General features: G+C 38.4%; 2 protein-coding genes across 2 annotated transcripts; one reads left to right on the top strand and one right to left on the bottom strand.

Moving 5' to 3' along the window:
- The first annotated feature begins 939 nt into the window (after positions 1–939).
- On the top strand, positions 940–8,507 carry ube2l3b (ubiquitin-conjugating enzyme E2L 3b). Its single transcript, XM_062417705.1, has 4 exons — positions 940–979; positions 5,355–5,450; positions 5,532–5,718; positions 6,953–8,507. The coding sequence occupies exons 1-4, from the start codon at positions 953–955 to the stop codon at positions 7,105–7,107; spliced, it is 465 nt and encodes a 154-aa protein (XP_062273689.1). The 5' UTR covers positions 940–952; the 3' UTR covers positions 7,108–8,507.
- Positions 8,508–14,216: 5,709 nt separating this feature from the next.
- On the bottom strand, positions 14,217–18,056 carry sub1b (SUB1 regulator of transcription b). The gene is made up of 5 exons (XM_062417488.1): positions 18,017–18,056; positions 16,650–16,719; positions 16,434–16,553; positions 15,965–16,073; positions 14,217–14,782 (listed from the first exon to the last, which is right to left on the bottom strand). The coding sequence occupies exons 2-5, from the start codon at positions 16,716–16,718 to the stop codon at positions 14,703–14,705; spliced, it is 378 nt and encodes a 125-aa protein (XP_062273472.1). The 5' UTR covers position 16,719; positions 18,017–18,056; the 3' UTR covers positions 14,217–14,702.
- Between the last annotated feature and the right edge of the window lie 5,750 nt (positions 18,057–23,806).

Here is a 23,806-nt window from a genome sequence, read left to right as displayed (position 1 = left end):
AAATATGTAAATGACATAAATAAATCACAGAAACATCATCAGACTTTATACGTTTCCTAATAAGCATAAATGGTGAAGCTCAGCAGTTATCTGAGTGCCTCGCTGTCCTACATGAGTTTTTCCTTTAATAGGTTTAACTGATAAAGGGTCAAATGAATGTTTATTACATTGTGCTCACACAGGGGCCAAACTTCATACACTCTGAGTTCAATACATGAGCGGGGTCAGAAACAGTATTCAACTGTCTGTATATGATCAAATGACTCAATTGCATTATCAAATGCAATTAGTAGGGGTGTAATGCTCGTGTAAATATGTTCTCTCTCGTTATGTATAATGATCTCTTAATTTAATAACAATGATGATAATAATAATAATAATAATAGTAATAATAATTAGAGAAGAAGAAAAAGAAAACGAGACAAAAACAACTGTAATTGTTACAATCAGATTTGACAGATGTTCTTTTGTCATGTTTGAGGCCATCACCGCAGTGCCGGCGGTGGTAACTGTGTGTGTTGGTTTTATAGGACAGTGATGAAATGTCTCCAGATTTGTATCGCGCCTTATCCCGCTCCGAGTGCTTCCGCATGTCACACCAGTCTGTGCGGGTGTGCGCTGAATAAACGAAGACATTCACAAAACAGAAAAGAACCAGTTATTAGACTGACCCACATTCACTGTGAATCTGCCTCTGCTTCCTGTCTGTCTATTCTGTGTGCCCACCATCCAATATAGACAACAATGAAACAAAGAAAGAAAGAAGGCGTAGTTTTGACGTCCACATTTCTTTTGGACCTGCCTTACTTTGGCCCATGTATTAATGACTAACATTGTGGATTGGAGGGAAACTTGGTGTAGTTCTGCTGCTGGTCTGGCGGGTCCAGCCCCCAGCCCCCAGCCCCTTATTCCACGCGCTGTGGATTCTGGGAACACACACAGTACTTTCAAGATGGCGGCGAGCAGGAGGCTGGCCAAGGTAAATCTCCCGATTCCGTTATTTTAATTTAACCTGTAACGTGTAGAGACGCGTTCTGTCTTCACCTAAACTCTTGTAAAATATTGTTGTTGTGTGAAGACGAAGACACACGAAGTATCCGTGTTAAGCTTGTAACGTAATAAATGGGAGAGGTCACTGTTGGCCGAGCAGATAGCACACAGCCGGTAAACTAGGCCGGAGAGCCCGCAGTCCGCTGCCGGGTACCGCCAGCAAACTGATCAGTCGTTTACAAGCCCACACTGGTTTCAGGCGGCTGTGGTTGTATGACCGACGAAGTGAGTGAAATGTGTCCAACATGAGCCCGTCAGTGAGTTTCCAGAGCATACAGCGTCTGCTAAGCAGCTAGCATGCTAACCTCACAGCTTAGCTTCGTCTAGCTAACGTTAGCGAGTTAGCGTCCGCTAAATTCAGTTAGGTTTTGAGTTCGCCATTAGGGGAAGGGTGGGGATGGGCTTGGTGTAAATCCTCATCTAACATTTTTACACGGCTGTTTCGTGAACGCAGCAGTATGTTAATGTCTTATTGTCAGCCAAGTGTCGTGTTGCGAAGTGTTAATAGCATGTACCGCTCGGGCTCAGCGTCTGTTTGCATGTGATTAACGTTAGCTTCTGCCCAACCGCCTGCTCCAAACCAGCTAACAGCTCACTCACATCTATGGATCAGTCATGTTATTATTCATCTGGAAACATGATCACTTTGATTTGCATTTTTCGTGACCAACAGAAATGGAAAATGACTGCGTGTTTCTTGGTTTAGACGGAGACAAACAGAAATCGTAACTAAAAAAGAAGTCTTATTTCCGGGTTATGTTTTGTACTGCGTGGAGTAACATTTTGAGGGCAGGTTGTTACTCTTAAAATCTGCTGTTAATAACGCCTGTCATGATAGATACTTTTGTAAAATAATATGTTGTAAACACAACAGGTGATATCCAGGTCAGAAAAGTGAGCAGGGTCATGTCCATATATGGTACGCTAAGTCATGGTTTTATCATTACGTTATCATCAATAAGTCAGTATTGTAATTATCAAGACAGGCCCTTTGTTGTGAGGTTCACCAGTAATGACTGCATATGGCCTGAGTTATCAAACTGTATCATTAGACTCAATGGAAAGAATATTTCTTCTTACAAAAAGCAGCCAGCGTTGCATGTGAGCAGACCTCAGAGGTGAATGCTTTCAATGTTTCTAAGCAGAGGACTGTATACAGCTGTCGTGTATATGTGACAGTGTCAATTTGTGGATATTGTAGATTAATGAACATATTTATTTATCGTGAGCTGTTTGTTAGATTTGACTTGCTGTTGTTCTACAGTGACACCTAGTGGCCACAGTCATCAAAGCAGCTTCAGCAGTCATTTAACACCTGGAAGCATTACTTGATAAGTCAATGTGAAAGAGCTCAGTGACCCATTCTGAGTGTCTTACAATGAGACATAAATAGTCAATACAGCCTTCCTATATGACCATGTAGAACAACATCTGTGGTTTCATATCCTTCATGTTGTTGTGACACAAATCACACTGACAGTATTTTTACTTATTTGGAGTGTGTCCATCTTTGGCACAGACTATATTAATAGTATTAATAAACAATTAATGTGTCACACAACATAATGAGTTTGTTACTGTACAGCAGCACAGTCTCTTTGTTTCTGTTATATACCACATGTATGTGCACTAATTTAATTTGAGCTCCGTGTGAGGCTCTGCTGTGTTTTGCTTTCAGTTCTAGTTAGCTGAGATAACTTTCATTGTGATTTGGCACAATATAACAAAGGTTGATTGATTTTACTTTTACTGCTCCCTTCTGCTCTCTGGTTCACTGTGGGTGGAGCTGAGTCGAGTGTGTCTGTGTTTCTGAGTGTGTGCTGCACAGACGCGCACACACACACACACAGTGAACCAGGTGAAGAATTCGAGTTAACGACAGCTACATTTATTCCACTACTGTAAAAGTAGTAAAAAGGTTTGGTGGTAAAAATCCAAGAAGAGTCATTTAACTTAATCTGCAGAAAGGATGGGCAGACAGTGGGGGGGCATTGATTTAATAAACCATTAATTCCATGCAAGGAGCAGACCTGATGCAATGCATGCCAACAGGATCATGTACATGTGGGACTTTTTCAAAAGCAGAGTTCATACCACCTTAGATTATCTATTGTTGATTCAATATAATTACAGTGCCACTGTGCCCTTTATATCTGATAAGTCTATAATGCCTCATCATAACATCAGCTGAAGGCCGTCTATTATCAGCGGTGAACCTGATATTGACAGTAATACTTCCTCCACTCACAAAGTTTTTCTTTCTTTCTGCCTCCACTCTGCTGAAATGCAAAAAAAATACATTAAAGAGAACAGCACAATGACTTGTTTGAATGTTATTAATGAGATATTCTTGTTTATTTCAGTTCAGATAAAAAGGAACACAATCATTATACTTTTGTTTTACTTTCATTTTTACAAACATGTATGATGTAACGATCTGTAAGGTTAGAGCAGTTCATTTGTTGTTTGTGGTAACAAGACCAAAAGTGAAACTATGAGCATGTGAAGAAAGCTGAGCAGGCTTGTACTGCCATGATAGAGATGAACTGACTGCACACTGTTACATTTTATAAAAACTGAAGCACTAGCATGTACAAGTACACTACTTATTTTGCAGTGTTGGATACAACAACATTTTACAAGCTCAACTTTATGTGAGAGTAAAAGTTGTCATGAAAAGTCAGTTCAGTTGGACCATAAAGTTATTTATTGACAGGCTCTTGGTAGATTCCTTAATAGAAAATGTACAGGAGAGGATTTTCAAAAGCCACAAGTATTTCTCTGGACTTTTATTTTGGCAACATGTGACATCAGTGTACACTTATGAGACTTCTCACCATAAGAATATTTCTATAACTCATGTGTGTTAGGTGTCTGTTATTGTGCTGTTTTCCAGACAAGTCATTGAGATGTTGTAGTGAACATACAGAAAGGGACAAATGAAAGGACAAACCAACAGAGTGTGTTAATAAGGTGTGGGGCCAACACATGTCAGAACAGCTGAAGTGCTCCTTGTTATTGATAACATATTCCCTAATTTGGTGTCTTGATGATGGTGGTGGAGAGCGCTGTCTAACAAAGGTGTTCAATTAGTTTGAGATATGAATCAAACCATTTAGTGACCCCTCATGTCCTATGGATGGGGGCATTTCACCCTGGAAGAGACCACTCCCTTCACAATATAAATATTTCATTATAGGACAAAGGTGATCACCTGGATCCCCTCACTGTAGGGGTCAAGCATTCACAACTGTACTGGGTTTCCTTTCATTTGTCCCCTATATGTAGTTTGAACAGTTTGAAGGGAACAAAATGAGGAATTGTTAGTTAAAACCAGACTGATGCTGGAGTACAGTGCTGTCTTTGGTTAACAAAGTGTTCAGACCATCACTCAGTAACTGGATTCATGACAAAAGATGAGACAGCAGCAGGATGTCAGACTGACTGAATGATTAGGCTCATACATTGTACGTTTAGCCTGATCACACTACTACATCAGCATGTCGAAAAATATATAGTCCATCGTAATTCAATGACATGTCTAATTCTATTGTTATATTTACATTTCAATGCTATGAGCCTGTTGTGTGTTCTGTGTGTATATATAGAACTACAGTACATATATACTAAAAAGGAACATATAAATCATAGAATAATTGTGTGTATGTATCTCAGTAGTTAATGACTGTGGTTTGTGGGGACATAATTGAACAAAAAGCAGCTTTATATGTAGCATAAGTGGGCAGCTGTAAACAGCTGTGTGCTGTGAGAGACGACATATTCTGTGAAAGTTCAGCCACATTTATTCTTGCATATTTTGCCCTCATTTTCTCCCTAATTTGAATGAGCAATTTCTGAACACAGCCTCTACTGTTGACCAGGGGGAGGGTGTAGACTGATGTGTTCAACTTCCGTGACCCTATGACCCTCCTATTTCTCACTGTGCGTGTGCCCCGACCAACCAGTGAGAGTCAGTAGTGCTGCAGAAATGATGGGAACTCTCTGACTCTCAGCTCTGTGAGGCCCCACCAGTGAAAGGCCGGCACAGGCAGACACTTTGAACTGCTTCCAATTCAGAACTCATTCTCACTGAGTGCTCAACCAAGTGGAGTGGAAAGTAAACTCCAAAATGTTAATAAGCCTGTAAAATAGCAGTACTTAATTATACTAATGTGTAATTGTTGTGTAAATGTTGTTTTCTGTGTTTCACTTGTGTCTGTGAGCAGGCCAGGACAGTCTCTTCTGGTTTTTTGTGCTGTTTTTTATCTTCATTTCTGTAATCCATACTTCTGTCTTGTTCTCAGGAACTTGAAGAGATTCGCAGGTCTGGAATGAAAAACTTCAGAAACATTCAAGTTGAGGAATCAAACCTATTGTCATGGCAAGGACTCATTGTTCCTGTAAGTTTCTGTTCCTCATTTGAATAATGTGAGTATGAAGGCCAACACTTTCCTTTACTAACCTTATTCACTCATTTCCAGGACAACCCTCCTTATGACAAAGGTGCGTTCAGGATCGAAATCATTTTCCCCACTGAGTACCCATTCAAGCCTCCCAAGATCACATTCAAGACAAAGATCTATCACCCCAACATTGATGAGAAGGGCCAAGTGTGCTTGCCTGTGATCAGTGCAGAGAACTGGAAGCCTGCCACCAAAACTGACCAAGGTGAGTGTGTGAGTGTGACAGAGGGCCTCTGTGGTTGAACTAATGATGCATAACAGAGCTGCCCACTATTAAAGTAATCACTAACTATTTTCAAAGTGCAATAATTGTGCTGTCTTTTTTGGGTTTTCGCTCTCATTCCAGCTTTTCAAATGTGAATGTTTTCCGGTTTCTTTAGTCCTCTGACAGTAAACTGAATATCTTTGAGCTTTCGACCAAACAACACATTTTAGGATGTTATGTTGCGCTTTGGGAAACACTGATGAACATTTTAAGAGAAAAGATATTCCTTTATTGGTCCCACGATGGGGAAATTTACAACATTGCAGCAGCAAAGTTGGCAGTAAAAAAAGCATCAATAAAAGAATAAAGAACAATAAATAAGTACAAAAGCAAATAAAAAGCAATAGTAGTAAAAAAGAAAACCTGAGTTTAAATTGATATTGCACAGGTTTAAAGTGAGAATATATAAATACATATATTTGCATAGTTGGAACTGAATTTTTCACCTTTTTCTAACATTTTATGGACCAAACAACTAATTGTTGAATCATGAAAATAATCCACAGATGAATCAATAATGAAAATAACTGTTAGTTGGTTAAAATTGTTCAGCGGTTCAAGTGACACAAGTTTTAGTGCCAATACCTCACTTTGTGGATTAAAGCAATTATTCCATGAAAAAAGCCACATGTAGATCTGTGCTCCACCAGTCACAGTAAAGACTGACCAGTTTCTAAAGAGGTGACAGTTTTCCAGTTCAGGTCAGTCATACCTACTGATGACCTACTTTGATATAAGCAGGAAAAGTCATTACTGTAACGGCCTATACAGTTACATGATCGTTCAACTTTTCTTTTCTTTTTTCCCAAAACACTTGGTAGCTAATGTTCCATTACTTTTCTGAGGCGTGGGAGTTAGGAACCTTTGCAGTAGCCCACTGAAGGAAGCTGAGCATTCATTTGATGGATGTAATCTAACCCTTATTCTGAGCTGATAGATCCAGTGTTTGTGCTCAGATATGTGTGAGCTGCTGCTGCTCAGTATCAGTGTGTTGAACAGTATTTTGAACCTGTTAAGCTGTGATGAGTTGATGATATCAGTAGCAGAGGTGTCTGATAGAGGTACAAACAACAAAGCTCATATTTAATTTAACCACCTCTCTGTCTCATGACACACCATGCAGTTACCTGACTGTATTTTTGTGTGTGTGTGTGTGTGTGTGTGTGTTTTGCAGTAATTCAGTCCCTCATTGCCCTGGTGAATGACCCCCAGCCGGAGCATCCCCTGAGAGCAGACCTAGCTGAAGAATACTCAAAGGACCGTAAAAAATTCTTGAAGAACGCAGAAGAGTTTACAAAGAAACACGGTGAAAAGCGGCCAATGGACTGATGACCTGACGAGCGTGTAGCCCTCTCTCTGTCTCTTTCTCCCCCTCTCTCCTATCTCACCTGCCCGACCAAATACTGATCTTCCTCCCCTGCTCTCCCCTTTACCTCACCACCTTCCTTGCTCACTCTCCTCCCTCTTCCACCCCCACACCGGTCCTCCTTGCAGCCCAGGAGCCGCCCAACTGAAGCCAGGCATCGGCATCGGCAGCTTCAGCCTCCCTCCCAATCTGGGACTCTCTGTGGATCAGATAGCTTCCTCCCCCTCCTCTTCCTCCTCCTCCTCCCTCACCATAAATCTCCAGACCATTACTAGCTTTCTACTCTTAAAGTAAAAAATGGAAGAAGAAAAAAAAAGCAAATTTAAGGAAACATGATGTTCAGATGAAAAGTTGGATGAAATACTCAGAGTAATGTGTTAATTTTCTGTTGGCTTTTCCTCTATATAAATAATTGTGTTAAATAGATATCACTTAGACATGGTTTTTCTGAAGTATTTTATTTTTTGCAAAGCAGGAAAACTGGTGAGTAACTATTTTTCTTTTGCCCCATCAGTACTCTTTTAAGCTAAACAAACAAACCTGAGAAAAGGCAGAGAAGGACCTAGAGGTGTATGCAGACTCAAATGTTTCCCTTACTGACCTCCACAGCTTCTAGACTTGCACTCTGTGGAACAATCTCTCACACATCATCTTCCCCACAGTTTGTAACCCACTGAGCAACAATGGCAGGCCATATATGAATTGAATTGTTATTGTTGAAAATGCTACTGAAGGTTCTCCTGTGATAGTAAAAAGAACATGTACCCTTTTAGACCATTGAAACAGCACTATGCTCATAGTTTCTCAGATGTACTTGAGTTTTCAACACGGATCAGTTGTGCCCAGTTTCAGTCCACAGTGTTAAAACTGTTTTCTGCATGACAAGTGACTATTGTGATGTTCTTTTAATTATTGACAATTGTTTTCTTTTGCTACTTTTAAGCATTTTTATTGGCACAAAAATTGGCAAAGTGGGAAGATCATGTTTGGTTAATTTCAATCTTCTACACACATCTTCTCTACCACAATTGGGCACCACAGTATAACCATCTATCATATTAGACAGACATATTCCAACAGCAGACCTACTGTCGGCTGCCCAGCTGAAAGGGACCTAAATTGTCGGGAGGGGGGAAGGAGAAGCTGGAGAAGGATGCACTCACCTGGAATGAAGCTCAGCTCCTGGAGGCAGTCCGAAAAACAAGCACCTTGAAGGCAGCTGGGAGAGGGCTGGCTGTCTGGGGATGTGTCAGGACATAGAAAGGGACTGGAGTGGCCAAAAAACCACCATGTAACAGCTGTTTGATCTGGTCCCCAATATTTGTTTCATAATAAAGATGGCTAACCATTTAGCCTCACTCTCTGCCTGGTAGTCAAGTGGATGTTGCATGTGTTTAGCCTTTTATGTCTCGGGTCACAAATGAATCTAAATCAGTTGCTCCATATAATCTGATAGTAATTCAAAACTTCAAGAATGAAAACGTGTCTTGTATTAAATATGATACATTAGCTGTTCAAATCTGATTGAAAGCCCCAGAAAATTGGGATCAAACTAACTAATTTCCTGGAAGGTGAGGACTGAACTTTGACATTGAAATGTTCCTTGTAGTTTCAGTCCATATTAGTGTTTTGGTGTGTTTACTATACTACACATCATTTGTATTTCACATCATACATGGTGATCATTTTTAGGGCACCCCAAAAGCACAAAGACCACATTAAATCTGGAACATGGGCTGATATTAAAAGGTTTTATTAACAATGCCAACACTGAACTTCACAAAGGTATGAAATGGTTTATAATCTGTTCAAATGTAATTTGAGTTTAAGTACAGAGACATGCTTTCAGTATACTGGACATGACAATCTGCCGTGGTAAATATACTCATGTTCAACAGTAGTTTTCTCTATAATATCTCACCCTGCAAACTAACCAAAGTAAATGTAGGTCTAATAATTATATAATAATTTTTTTCCTGCAATTGTAAATGTTTTTTCAGTAAATGAAAAAGTATTCAGTGAATATGTGTGAAGTTCAAGTACCTCAAAATTTAAAGTAAATCCTTTCCACCATTGAGTATGTAGTAGTCATACGTTGCTCATCTGGTATATTGTGGGATTATTGTGGCTGAAAACCTTATTCATCAATGTGCTACAAAACTGACTAGCCCAGTTGTACAGAAGGCAGTTTGGTCCAATACTTCTACTTTCATGTTCACATTAACATGACAGAAAACACTCTGTTAACCCTCTATGGCAGAGGACGGCAAATAGCAGCCTGTGGGCCAAATTTGGCCCTATGATGAAAATTCTGACTTTCATAGTTTACGTCAAGACAAAATAAACATGAGGCTCATGTAAATCCCAGTTATTGTCATATATACTTGTTACATCTAATCCTGCCCCCACACCAGCAGAGGCAATCAAACTGTCATACTATCTTAAGTCCAATAAACCTTCCAAAGTTTAATACATATATAATACATATTCAACAACTTTTGGCAGTGGAAGAGAAATGCTGTGTTGATGCCATTTTCTCTATTAGATAAAATCTTTAACTGTGTTGTAAATCTGATTTATTCTTAAATGAGTTAAAAGAAATAAACATATAAACCTTTGTTTTAACTGCATCGATTAACACCTCTCACCCAATGACAAAACTTTTTTTTTTTTCTTTTTTTTTTAAAGTGGCCAATCATTTAACCCCTTTTGGAGAAAAAAATTATTTATACCACTTTTTACCCCACCACAGAAATTGGTTTGTTGCCTCAAGGCAATGTGACTAAGATATCATGGTTTTCTGTATACGCACATGTAGAGGAATTAGGAGAAATACTCATTTGATTTGAACAAACATAAAGTTAACTTTCACCCAAGCATTTAATACAAAAACTGTGCGTGGCAGTGGGGTTAGTCTGAGTTTGTTGAGCATGGTTTCAATCACAGCATCTCTTAGCATAGTCAAACATACTGATGAGCATTCTGTGTGGAATTTCAGGAAGCAATTGCTGATTGATGTGAAGCAGAGGTGGATATCACATTTTTGGTGCTTGACTTTTGGGGTACGGTTGCATACTGGAACTTTCCATCTGGCCTTCTTGTCAGATATCATCATCCAGTGGGCTGTGGCATCCAGGCGCACATCAGGGATTGGAATGGGTGCAGTGGATCCTCTTTTCTACTTCTCTGTGTATTCTTCAGCAATGGTGAAACTGAAATATGCACCTCCAACAGGGCGAGTGTGGAACATCATCCTCTGACATGTCAGCAGCATCTTCATCTTCAGCACAGGCTCAGTGTCAATGGACAGGCCATCTCCTGTAAAAAGACATTAGAGAGTATACACTTTGAAAATGTCATACCTTTATCCTCCCAACACATTCACATACACACACACACACACACACACACACACACACATGCACACACATCATCATCTACACACGCGCACACAGTCACTCACCCACACACATCACGTACGACACTTGACTGGCTGACCCTTAACTGACCCCTGACTTCCTAACTGTGATTCTTGGGTCTACCCTTCCTCACTATCACTCTCCTCAGCCCACTGCCCTCACTGTCAGAGAAAATGACCAGAACTGCTGCATCAAACTCCTTCCTTCCATAAAAAGTTCTGGCATCTATTATCTGTAAGTATCTGTAAAAGTTCATGTTACATGTATTGACTATTGTCAGAATGATACACCCCATCACTTTATGCTCAGTGCTCTCAAACTATAATACAGTGGCTCTCAATCCTGGTCCCAGTAATCCCCATCCCTGCTCCACCACTACTGATCCATGTGATCAACTGGGCATTAACTACTACAGCTGCTTGCTAACAAACTGATCATTTCTGATCACCATCACAACATGCAGGCAGAAGGTCCTCAGGACCAGAGTTGGGTGCCACTGCTTTAGCATGACTGTCCTTACTGCATAATGTTGCTGTGAGGCAATGAATGAATAAGTAAATGAAAACAAAATGTCTCAACAACCAAATATACTTGTTTACACATTCATGCACATATTTTTATTTTTTAAGTTCCTTCAATTTAAACATGTAAAAATGAATGATATCTTCCCATTAGCTATCACTCATACAGCTTTGGCTCCTAAAGGTCAAAGGTCAAACCCATTTTACCCCTAATTGTATTGGATGAGGACATGTCTGGTGACATTATATTTTTTTTTTTAAACATTAAAACATTTTAAGGGATGGTATAGTAATCAACAAAGTGACATAGAGGGTTAATACTTCATATGTGTACATCTTAAAACAACAGGTAATATCTCATCTGAAAAAAAAGACCTTGTCGGTCATGTATATCAGTCTGTAGACTGATTTTTATCGGAGCATCCCGGGCCAAAACCTAGAAACAGATGTGACATTTGTGCCTCACCTCTCTCCCTCTAATGTCAACAAACACCCAGAATAATGTCACAACACAACAAAAACAGTGGCAGTGGGCCTGTGAACTGTACAGAGTCACAGGAACCTTTCCTACTGGCAGAATGCCTTTGTTTTATTTATTGATATCCTAATAGTTAAATTATAATTGAATAACCAATAATATAGTCAGGGTGTCTTTTGAGCACTGGAGATGATTTATTGGGCTGTATGTTTCAGGTAAAGAGGAAATGATGTATCTCATATCTGAATGTAAATGAAGATAAATGATTTAAAATATAAATGTGTTTAAAATGTGTTCTTGCTGACAGACAGAGTCTCTCTCACTTTAATTGTATCCATAATAACAGTTAATGGGGAAAATAACAGATCATGAAGAGAAAAATATTTCTAATAAATGAAGAAAATTGTTTATGGTTCTTTCGTTAATCAGAAAAACAATGAAAATATTTTTAACTAGATGTTGAATCAGACAACAAGTCAAATATAAAACTTGGGAGTGTTATACTAGAGTTTATTCTGTTCTCTGTCTTCACTCAGCTCTGAAACTGCAGTGATGTTGTGATGTTTCAGTTGAGTCCAATCAGCTGCAGTGTCCAATCAATAACTGATATCCAATCAGATGGCATGTTGGCTGGAAATAAAGTTCTTCGCTCTTCAGAGATCCCTCTTCGCTCCTCGGAGCAGAAATAAGAGACTTTGGACGGCTTTCAAAATGGCGACCAGAACTACTTCTGGCTCAAGCAACAAGCCAGAAGAGATTTGGGATGTACCCCAGTGTCACTGAGTACCCTCTTACATACAAATGTTCAGGGTGCAAATACCCAGGTGACCAAATCCTATTAGCCAACAATGTGCATGTAAGTGGTGTGTTTGACATACAAATGCCAAAACGTTGACATCATGCAAGGAGAAATACCGCTGCTTTCAGGATTTAAGGCTGAAAATTACTTTACTACAATTTAACATCTGGCCGTGACTCCGTTAGTGCTACCTTCAGTATGACATTGCATCTTTTAGCCAAAGTAAGCTGAGGTAACAACTTACTGTATTTATTGAGTTTTGGTTTTGAGGGATATTATTAAAGGGATATTCTCACCGTTTTGTGAAACAAGTAACAAACCATTATGCCATTAGATATTTTGTTTATTACTGTACTAACACCATTATTTCACTAAATAAGATTGATTAGTCCCACAATGGGGAAATGTTAGCATTATTGTTACTGTCACTATCATTGGATTTATTGTAAAAATGTAAATCTTTTATATTTGTCTATTACATTTTGATAGTTCTTAGTGGTAGTGTTGATAAGCTGCCTGAAATGACACATTTGACACTGCATGATAGTAGGCTTCTGTCACTACCACAGTAGTGTGAGTGATTGCAGTAGCAGTGTTAGGGTTAGCACTGCTGATTGAAATCTACATTGTGAAAAAAGCAAAAGGGAAAGCAACACTGTAGAAGTGAATCTTCCAGCTCTGCTTGGAGATGGACCGTGACCAGCTGGAACGAGCTGGAAGAAGATGCTGTGGTTCCATACATCTTTTAACTCATGCACAGGCCTGGAACATGTGTATTTATACTGCAATTGCCCCTGCACAGTCTGCCTGTGTGTGTGTGTGTGTGTGTGTGTGTGTGTGTGTGTGTGTGTGTGAGAGTGTGTGAGAGAGAGACTGCCTTGGCTTGTGTATTAACCTGTGCTGTCTTTAAGTTGCATGAGAAGCTTGACTGTGATGGCCAACCCAGTTTGGAGCAGTGCCCCTGTAGAATATAAAGGCCCAGTATTCAACAGTATTCAACAGTATTCAACATGCCTCTCTTGCTCTCCTCCCTTTTTGCTCGTTTGGCTGTTTACTTACTTACACCCTACAATATCATACACCACCTTATTTACACATCCACATTTACAGCACTGATGCTGCTGGCTAACACACCTCATATTCCAGTTGACTTAAGTTCATTGTCTCTATTATAATAAATCTTTATTTGCTGACATTTTTGGCATCGTCCGTTTCCATCTTCATCATAGCCTATGGGTCTAGTTATGATAATACATATGTGGGTCAGTGACAAATAAGTGTTGACAAGATGAAGAATTCAAAAATCTATTAAAAATAGTTTTAAAAGCAGCATTAGGTTTGTTAAAATGTACATTTAGTGTTTTTGTTGGTTTTATATCATTTGAAATGACATTTGCACCATTTTTTACCAAAAGTAAGACTGAATCCTCCTGGAAGTCAAATGGTGTAACCACAAAAGAATGATACATATTAAATATTTTATCACCTACAGTGTATTTAAGTGGACTTATACTAATAATTAATCATTTTAAAACATCAAATGAAAAGAAAATGTTTGGAGCATTTTGTCAAGAGCAGGACATATCCTAAAAACAACCATTTTTTCTAAATAAGTTTTGACAAATTATGTAAAAATTGTTAAGAAATTGTTGCATTGCAAAAGTGGATTATATCTATTCCACATTTTAGTCCACATTTATTTTCCTATTATGAAAAAGTACTGCTTACACCAGTTGACACTGGGCTGCATCACGTCATTGACCCAGGGAAATGTTGGTAAACTATAAAATTATATAAATACATAAAGAAATTGTTTATAACTACAGCAAACTGAATATAACTGAATACACCAGAGTATTGGATAATGTCATTTATTTTCAAAACATTAGGCATGTTCACCATGGATGTGATCAGCTGTGGGTACAACATGACAGTCTGGGCTCGGCTTTCACAAATTAAGAGCACTGACATTGGTTTATATTTCAAAGGTCAGATGAAACAAACTCTTATGATTTCTATCTAGAAGTAGACTAGTAGTAGTCAAACTGTGAACAAAAAACTTACACTTGTACTGAAAAAAACAGGTTAGGCTAGTACCTCGTTTTTAATTATCACTGTAATAACCCCCCCCCCCCCCCCTCCCCACACACTGTAAAGAACAACCACGTACTTATCCACTCATACTTTTACTACAACAGCTTAAAAGACAAGTTTCACACAGAAAGCCACACTATGCAGATGGCACTAGCTCCATACAACTACAATTTGAACAAATTTCGTTAGAAAACAATCCAGTTTTTACAAAACTGATTAGCCAACAGATAACATTGAAAAGGAATGCTTATATTCTCTTCATGGCATCGTCAATTTCTGAAATCTGGTCCTTCAGTTGGTTCCATTGTTCAGGATTCAGGGAGATACCTACAATCATTTTAAAAGAGTTTCAAACTTTGTCATACACTACTGAAAATCACTAAGAAACATGTACCCTATATACAGTATACACACATAATATAATATATATCATTGAAACTTACTAACATATCTATAACCCTTTTTAGACATGGAATATGAAACAATATACTGTCTTCAACTAACTGTTAACATTTAAAGTGTAAAGATTTATGTTAATGTAGAGAGAGAGAGAGAGCAGAGAAAAAGATAAAGAGCACAGAAACAGAGAGAGAGAGAGAGAGAGAGAGAGAGAGAGAGAGAGAGAGAGAGAGAGAGAGAGAGAGAGAGAGAGAGAGAGAGAGAGAGAGAGAGAGAGAGAGAGAGAGAGAGAGAGAGAGAGAGAGAGCACAGAGAACAGAGCAACTGGCAGGAAATGAAAGTAGAGAATGTAAAGAGGATGGGATGGTCTGATCACAATCTCCTCAACAACGTTAACATTGGCTCTTTCAGTGTTTCCATGTTGATTAAACACAAGTGACCTGTCTCTGTCTGCATGTTTAAACACCAGCTCTGACCTCAACAGATCCACATCACTGTCTCCACTTTTACATGAAAGTGATCAGGCTGCTTATTCAGACCGATGCACCCAGACTCATTTTTACAATAAAAATGTGGTCAATAACCCATACTCTTTTTATTTTTTATGATGACGTTATGTTTTGTTATTTATTCCACAGGGAAACAAAGAAATGATTGTAATAAAATATTTAAGTAATTCAGCCCATCATTACACTATTTTTTAATGAGCACAAATTCATGAAACAATCTTTAATACTTTCACAAGAATTGTGTTTTCTTCTTTTTGTAAAATTCATTCAGAACGCCTTCAGCCTGCTATACAATGACCTACTTAATAAAGAAGAATTATCTGTACTGGTACTTCCACAGATACTGCTACTGTTGCTACTACTGTCTGAGTCTGACCGTCCAACTGCAAATAACCAGAACATCGGCAACTGACTTTGGCCAATTCTTATTTACCAACAGGCCAATGTCAACAAGGGGAATATTGGCTGATATATCGGTGCATCTTTAAATCAGACATGAGACAAACATGTTAAATTGCCATCAGATTAGAAATGGGTGCATGTCTGAAAGGAGCTTCTATTACACATACACATTACATACAAGACTAAATGATGTGATTACCTTTCTTCCCTGGCTTCATCTCCCCATCTTGGTTCATCCAGTACTCTCTGATGTCAATCAGCACTTTGCCTTTGAAATCTCTGACGCTGACATATCTCATCTTTCCAATCTGCAAAAATCAAATTAAACTTTCAACTGGACGTGATAAATACATTTTATCATCTTAACCAGCCTGTTTATAATCTTAAGTGTTTGACATGATATTATACAATAGCCTATATTTGCTGTGCAAGTGGTTTGTATAACAGTACATTTCAACCTAACACAAACCAGAATTGATCTTCTAGTCTATTAAATAATTAAACTTCAGTCTAAATGACATTTAACATCTAAATTAAAACATTTATTTATTTGATAAAAGCTCATTTTTAAAAGTGCACAATAAATTCAATGACTTCAAAATTAATGCAGTTTATGAAGTATTTCATCAACACATTGGAACCTACAGTAGAGCTGTGATGTCACTCACCTGGAACATGTTATCATCACTGTTACTGCTGCCTTTGGATGAGCCACTGGGCTTGGAACTCTCTCCGCTCTTTGGTTTCTTGGCTGGTTTCTCTGGTACACTGGACTTCTTTCTCTTTGCCTAAAAAACACATAGTTTCAACTTCTTGCTCTTCACTATGTCCTTTACATAGATGATTAACAATACATAGTTGACTTCTAGTATTTCAACACAAACCTTGGTCTCCACTTCACTGTCGGAGTCACTCCCAGATGTGGAGGACAGCACTTCCTTTGATTTTGGCATTCTGCTGGGACAGGGATTAAATATCAGATATAGATATCATATATTTAGTGTAGAGGGGCGGCTTTAATTGACAGTCTTTGGCACTCCACATGATACTTCTCTTTCAAATGAGGTAATCGTGATAATGACATTCTTCAGTCTGTGGAACTTCATCAGAAAACACTACAGTGTGGCTGCCTATTGTGCAGTCACAGTAATGGACTGAAGGTGTGATGATAACCACATTACTGTAACTACCACGGTCATGTGATGCCTAAAGCAGGGTTGAGTTGATATGTTAAATGAGATATATAATAACACAGTGGACATGTAAGGGGCTTCACGATAAGTTGGAAAAAGTGCGTTGCCTCGGCTTACTGCGGGAACCAGACTGCAACACCACAAATTCACCCTACAAGCATGGCTGGACACCCAAAGCTCAGTGAAAACCACCAAATGGTGAGGATATGTAACCTGCTTTTACACCACAGTAAAAAAAAAAAATCCATACTGTCACAGCCCTGAGTGAAGGTATTACCTCATACATACAAACATGGTAACTGACTGGTTACAAGGAGAGGAAACAGTCACATCATAACCAGCAACAATGGAAACTGATTCAATTATACAAAAGAGGAACTGAGACTTTACTTCTATAAATTCAAATGCAGCCGTCATTCTCAAAGACACCTGATCCTGTAGTACCTAAACATGCATGTTAATTCAACCCAAAATAACTCTCCATTGATGGTCACTGTGTCAGGCTGTCCAGTGTATATACCAATTACAAACATGGTAAGAAACAGAGAGTGGGCCCTGTCTATGTCCTGGTTCCTGGGCGGGGGTAGACTGTACAGCTTACTCCTGTGTAGGATGGGGCAATAAATGTACATCAAACATTTGCATTTAGCACCATTCCTCTTTGGATTAATTAGTGCCAGTTTGTTTTAACGTTTAATACTTAACACGGTTTCTACGTTTGAATGCTAACATTTAAAGCTAAGAATAGCATCTCTCCCACTTAACTAACGTTTTATACAAGCTGATGCAGCACAGTGAGGACATATGTGTGATCAACTGCTTGCACTGTAATAAGTCTGCTTGTAACGTTCTTACAAGCATGGGCGTAAGCTAGCAGGCTAAAAGCTATATGTGTAGCTTAGCCACAGTAGCTAGCAGACATGACGGCAAACATTAACATGTTCTATCCAGTCCTCTAATATAACATGTGTACAGTCTGTACATCTACCTGTTCTCATATTAAAGTAAACATATTTGCAAACAGCTTAGCGCGTTCTTATCAAGCTCGTAATGCTTACATGATGCGATGTAGTAGAGCGGATCTGTGGACAGGAAACGGAAAGGTGACTGAATTTCCGGTCGGAACGCTCAAAATATTTAAAAAAAATCGATGTATTAATTTTGTAATACGCAGCAAGGACTGAACTACAATATCTACTGCTTTTAAAAGTAGTGCTTCAACTACATATATTTAGTAGTATTCTATTCTTAAAAAAAAGGTAATTGTGGCAATCTTCTAAAGCAGGGCCTTTAATCTGCTAACTGGTATTGAATAACATTTAAAAGGAGGTTTTTAACTGGATATATGCAGGAATACATTGAGATTAATAATAAATGGTAATTTATAAAAATAAATTTATAAATGTATTTATAAATAACAGGACTGACTTGGTGTCCAGGAAGGGTGTGATCTCCAGAGATGAATGACCATGCTGTTGATTTTTGATTCAAACAATGATCTTTGTACTGACTCTTGAAATCATATGCTTCTCATTAGTCTTAAAAGTTTCAGTCTCCTTGTTTCCATCAATTGTGTCTTCCGTTTTACGTGGGAGGGATTAAGACTCGAGGGGGAGAGCACTGCAGGAAAAGAGGAGAGGGGAGAGTTACTGAGGGGGTTTTCAATATTTTAAAAGGAAGGACTCTAAAAGGGCAAAGTTAATTTTTTTTACGGTTTTGTATGACACTTGTTGTACCTCTGCTTTAAATTAAGTTTTGGGTTGGGTGAAAAAAACTTTTAGTGAGAGGAGACTCCTGTCCTTTGAACTTGGAGAACTTCATCTACAGCAACATTAGTTTCTGATGACAGGTGTGCAGTCGACTCAGCTGCCAGTCTGCAGGTGTGCAGTCGACTCAGCTGCCAGTCTGCAGGTGTTAACAGCTCTTTAGCGTCTTGTAAAGCTTTGGACTTTGAATTTCCACATATAATGTGGATGTACTGTCCAAATACCAACAGCACACAGTGATGTCCTCCCACATTATAACAGAGAATTTGAAATGTCTGCTTGTTTCTCTTAAAATAAACAAATATTGGACAGATACCAGCATTATATTGAGAACACACTGTCAAACCAGTTTGTGGTTTGGTCCTGCTGAGACAATGAATGACTCATATAATTCATATTTTGAGTGAACATTTATTATTATTCAATTGGTAAATGGACTATTTAATTATCTATACAATTTGTTGGTATAATTGTGCTTGTATCTCAAAATATACTTTCTTTCTAACACAGTAAAATGCTTTACAGCTGACAACAGACTGGGCTCCTCTCCCTGACATTAGGCCTTATATTACCCAAGTTAAAATGGAAAAATAACTAGAAAACCTTAAATATTTAATATTGAATTACTTTATTAATCAAACATAAAGTGAACACATGGACATAAAATAATTTACCTGGAGGTGTTCAGTTCTGTTGCTGGCCCCAGAAATTGCTCTGGTCTGCATCTTAAAAGTTGCCCTGAGGAGTGAAGAGAGATCCCTGAGGAGGTCTGAGTGAGGATCCATGAGACCAGCCTTCCCACAAGTCTTTTACAGTGTCAACTAACTTTAACCCTTTATTGGTAATCTGTTAGTGATTGGATGTTGCAGCTGATCAGACTGCCCTGATACATCACAACATTAACACAGTTTTATACTGGAGTGTCAAGTCAAGTCAATTTTATCCACATAGTACCAAATCACTACAGAGGTTATTTCAAGGCACTTTTCACATACAGTGGATAGACAAATGACAGATTCAACTGAAGTATAGAACTCCCAAATGTTATATTTACTTTTCTCAGTCACTGTCTAATGTTATTTGTAGATCGGATCAACTAAAGAAACAAACATTTTCATTCATTAGGACAGATTTTCTTTTAATCTGTTATTTCCCACATTAACATTTATCATGGATGATATTACAGTAAGACAGAGGAGTAGACTTAACTGCCTTTCAGCAAGAAAGGAACATGAATTGTTTATTCTCATTCCCAGTCACCAACTATATCTCACATCACCACAGTTTGATGTAAATGGTAAATGGACTGTACTTATATAGCGCCTTTCTAGTATTTACCACTCAAAGCGCTTTGCACTACAACTCATTCACCCATTCCCACTGATGGCAGGAGCTACCACGCAGGGTGCCAACCTGCTCATCAGGGGGAATTTAACCATTCATACACCGTGTATTGTTCCAGTTGGCACAGCAAGTGTCTTGCCCAAGGACACATCGACATGTGGACTGGAGGAGCCGGGAATCTAACCGCCAATCATCCAATTGGAGGACGACCGCTCTACCTCCTGAGTCACAGCCGTACACGATGTGAAATATAATCACATCATTTCCACTCCGCTCTTTATCTTAATCATGACCTGGATCCGATCATTAATAAGCTCTCTTTAAGATTATTTATAAATGTTTCTCCAACTCCAAAAAAAAAGTCAGAATGAAGGAACATGGTAAGTGGTGACTGGATTTATTTATTCATATAACACAATTGACATCTTATTCAACCATTCACACAGAAATACCACACAAGGAGCAATTTGGAGTTGACTGTTGCTCTCCAGGGCTGCTCCACCTCCTGAGCCACAGCTGCCCCCAGTGTCACCCATCTTCATGTGTTTGAATAGTTAAACAATGGACATATTAGACTTTGGACTGACAGATTTGTTACTGGAATCCCTGCATGCCAGCCTCTGCAAACAGCTCATAGAGCTGGGCCTGTCTATTTTTCACTTCCACCAAATCCTCTTACAATATTGTCGTCGTTTGAGTGCCTGCATCAACAGAGCACTCCTCTTCCTCGTCTCTTCCATTCTCACCGGGTTCGATTCAGGCAGATTCTGATGGGCAGAACAACAAGAAACATGTCATCAAACCATGTAAATATATTTGTTTCTTTTTCTGTTTTAAATACTCTGGTCTCTAACACATTCTAGAGCTTACTTGCGTACATTAAATTATTATTATTTTTTTAAATTTCAGTAATTTAAATGGTTTTACTCATGGCTGTAACCTGTAACATAGAATTTCAGCATATTTTGTTTGTAGAAACATTAAATAAAAATTTCAAACATAAAACTGGTTTAAATAAAAGGCAGTCAGTGGAGCAAAACTTTACAAACATATTCAGATAATATAATTCCATAGCATCAACACATTCTTATACACATACAGATATATGTAAATACAAATGTTAGCTTTTACAGGACCCATTGGTACAGAAAGTCAGTAAGATAGAGTAACAGCCGGTAACAGCAAACAGGTCATATGTAATTCTTCACTTTGGCCACTAGGGTGTAGTGTTTTAAGGCAGATCTGCATTCACAGTTGAGTAAAATGTTATCCAAATTTTCAATATAATGATTAGGAATCATCATTTCATTATCAGTACCACAGGATGCCAAATCTGAAATAGAATGATTACCATCCTCAAAGTGGCTTGCAACAGCTGATTTAGGATCAGCTTGGCAGATAGGATTTTTAGGTTCATTGATTCTAAATTGAAGTTGTCTCCTTGTTTTTCCAACATACTGGGTGCCACATTTGGTCATCTTAAGACTTTTATGATGAAAAGTTATAAAAAATGTTACATTGTTTCGCTGTGTGAGAAAATGAACGTGCGGAATGACAGTTTGTGAAAAGTGTCAATTGTTTGAGTCCCACGGTCAATGCATGAGAGTGAGGGTTAGGGTTAAATCAGCTCATTCGATCATGTTCTCCTCATGATGACTATGCAGGCCTGAAAACATTACAGCAGATTTACACATAGGTGTTTAACTCATAAACATATTGGATTATAAATAATTATTTAATCACCTGAAAAAATATGAATTCATCAATAAACATTAACATTAACATTAACAGTCCAAGAGTGACCATTACAACTAGGTCAAAATCTCCAACATCATGGGATCTTCATTGGACTGCAAGGCATACTGGGTAATGTAGGCACAGCAAGGACCCTCCTCTCTACACCAAAGTTGAAAATGAAAAAACTACTGTGTAAAAGAACAACCAAAAAAACAAAACAATGTTTCCTCTTTCAGTTCAGGTTTTGTTTTTTAGTGTAACATTTTTATATGTGATGCCGAAATCTTACTGTCACTTTTCTGACTCCATAATGGTATTCATTAGTGTTATTCTATACACCCAACAAGTCAACTGTTACACAAGCCCTTCTCTGGATTAATCCTGAACTCCATCGGAACTTTTGGGACATTTTCATTTTCAAGTAGCTAAAAGTCCAAACTCTGTTTCCTCTGTTCTGTCATGTTTGTTATCTTAGTTCAGTTTTGCTGCTTAAATGCAATGTCTCACAATATTTGCTGCAGTGAGAAGAGAGTTTCTATATGCGTAAAGGTGCAGTGTGTAGAGTGTGTTTAGTGGCATCTAGCAGAACAGACTTGGCAGAAATGAAATATAAAATTCCTATGTATTAATTAGTGTATAATCACCTGAAAATAAGAATCATTGTGTTTTCATCTTACAATGAGTCCTTTATTTTTACATAGTGAGCAGGGCCCCTTCCACAGAACCCACCATACTGCACTGCCATGTTTCTACAGTAGCCCTCTATTGAGGGCCTTTCATGTTTTCGGGGCACCATAGGTTCTCTACACACTTGGAAAGGGAGGGTGAAGATAGGCTTATTCAATTGGATGCAATTTCTAACCTCATTGCTAGATACCCCTAAATCATAGACACTGCATCTTTAACAAATCCTCAAATAGTTAAAGAAATAACTTTTTATTGCACCATACTTGTTACCTGATTGGACAGGTCTTCAGGGTTAATTTTAGGACAGATAGGTCTATCATTACAGGAATTTCAGTGCTTTTATTATGTTTTGGGACTTGATGATCGTTACCCACAGAGGTGAAGTTCCTTGTTCCCCAAATACACATGTTGTTGCCTCTCAATATCCCACTGAAATCTCACTGAATGCTGTGGCTAATTAGCAAACTGATAGGACCTGTGCAATGTATGCTTCAACATTCTACATCACAAATTTGTAAGTTACACACTGGGCCACAATCCATACTACTTGGGAGGAGGCTCTACAAGTCTATGTGAATGTACATAAGGTTCTTCATCAAACTGCTAAAAGTTAGAATTTGGACTTAAGTGAAAGATAACAGTAAAATCCTTCTCTTTTACTCCTACTCACAAATCTCAAATAATAGCTTTAAGGGAACAGTAAAAAGTGTTTTATTAAAACACGATACATTCAATTCAATTCAATTCTCCAAAGCTAAAACAAAGAGTGTCATTGTTTTTGATTGCTGATCTGTAGTCTTAAGCACTTCTTCACCACCCTTGAATAATTTGTGCCAAATGAGCAGAGACAGAACAGTGCAGGTATGCATGGGTCAACAGTGGCAAGGAGAAGGAACGTTTGAAGAGCACATTTTTCAGCCTGGTTTTGTTATGTGTCACTGCTTGTTGGAGATATATGTCCACAAAGCAGCAAGTGCCTGGGAAATGTCAACAAATACTCCCCTCCACTGTCCCTACTTGACAGGTCACCATTAAACAGTAAATTCTGTTCAAACAGTTACCAGCATGCTTTTCTTCACCGCAGGCATCAACATGATGTGAACTTTACTTAAAGAGAGGACATCCTCATGTTTCAGGGAAATGGCCTCACTACCGATGCTCAGTTTGCTGCAGTAGTTTGTGTGTAGGAGCGTGTGCTCAGATCAAATGCACAGGTGGGATATGAGAACAGCTGATGTACAACATAGCAGGGCCACAACACACCAATTAAATGACTATTATAATGTCTCTTTATGCTGTTTTATGAAAAGCAGT

This window comes from Scomber scombrus, chromosome 4 (genome assembly GCF_963691925.1).
Source record: "Scomber scombrus chromosome 4, fScoSco1.1, whole genome shotgun sequence".
Lineage (NCBI taxonomy): Eukaryota > Metazoa > Chordata > Actinopteri > Scombriformes > Scombridae > Scomber > Scomber scombrus.
This window is presented reverse-complemented; position numbering and strand designations above follow the sequence as displayed.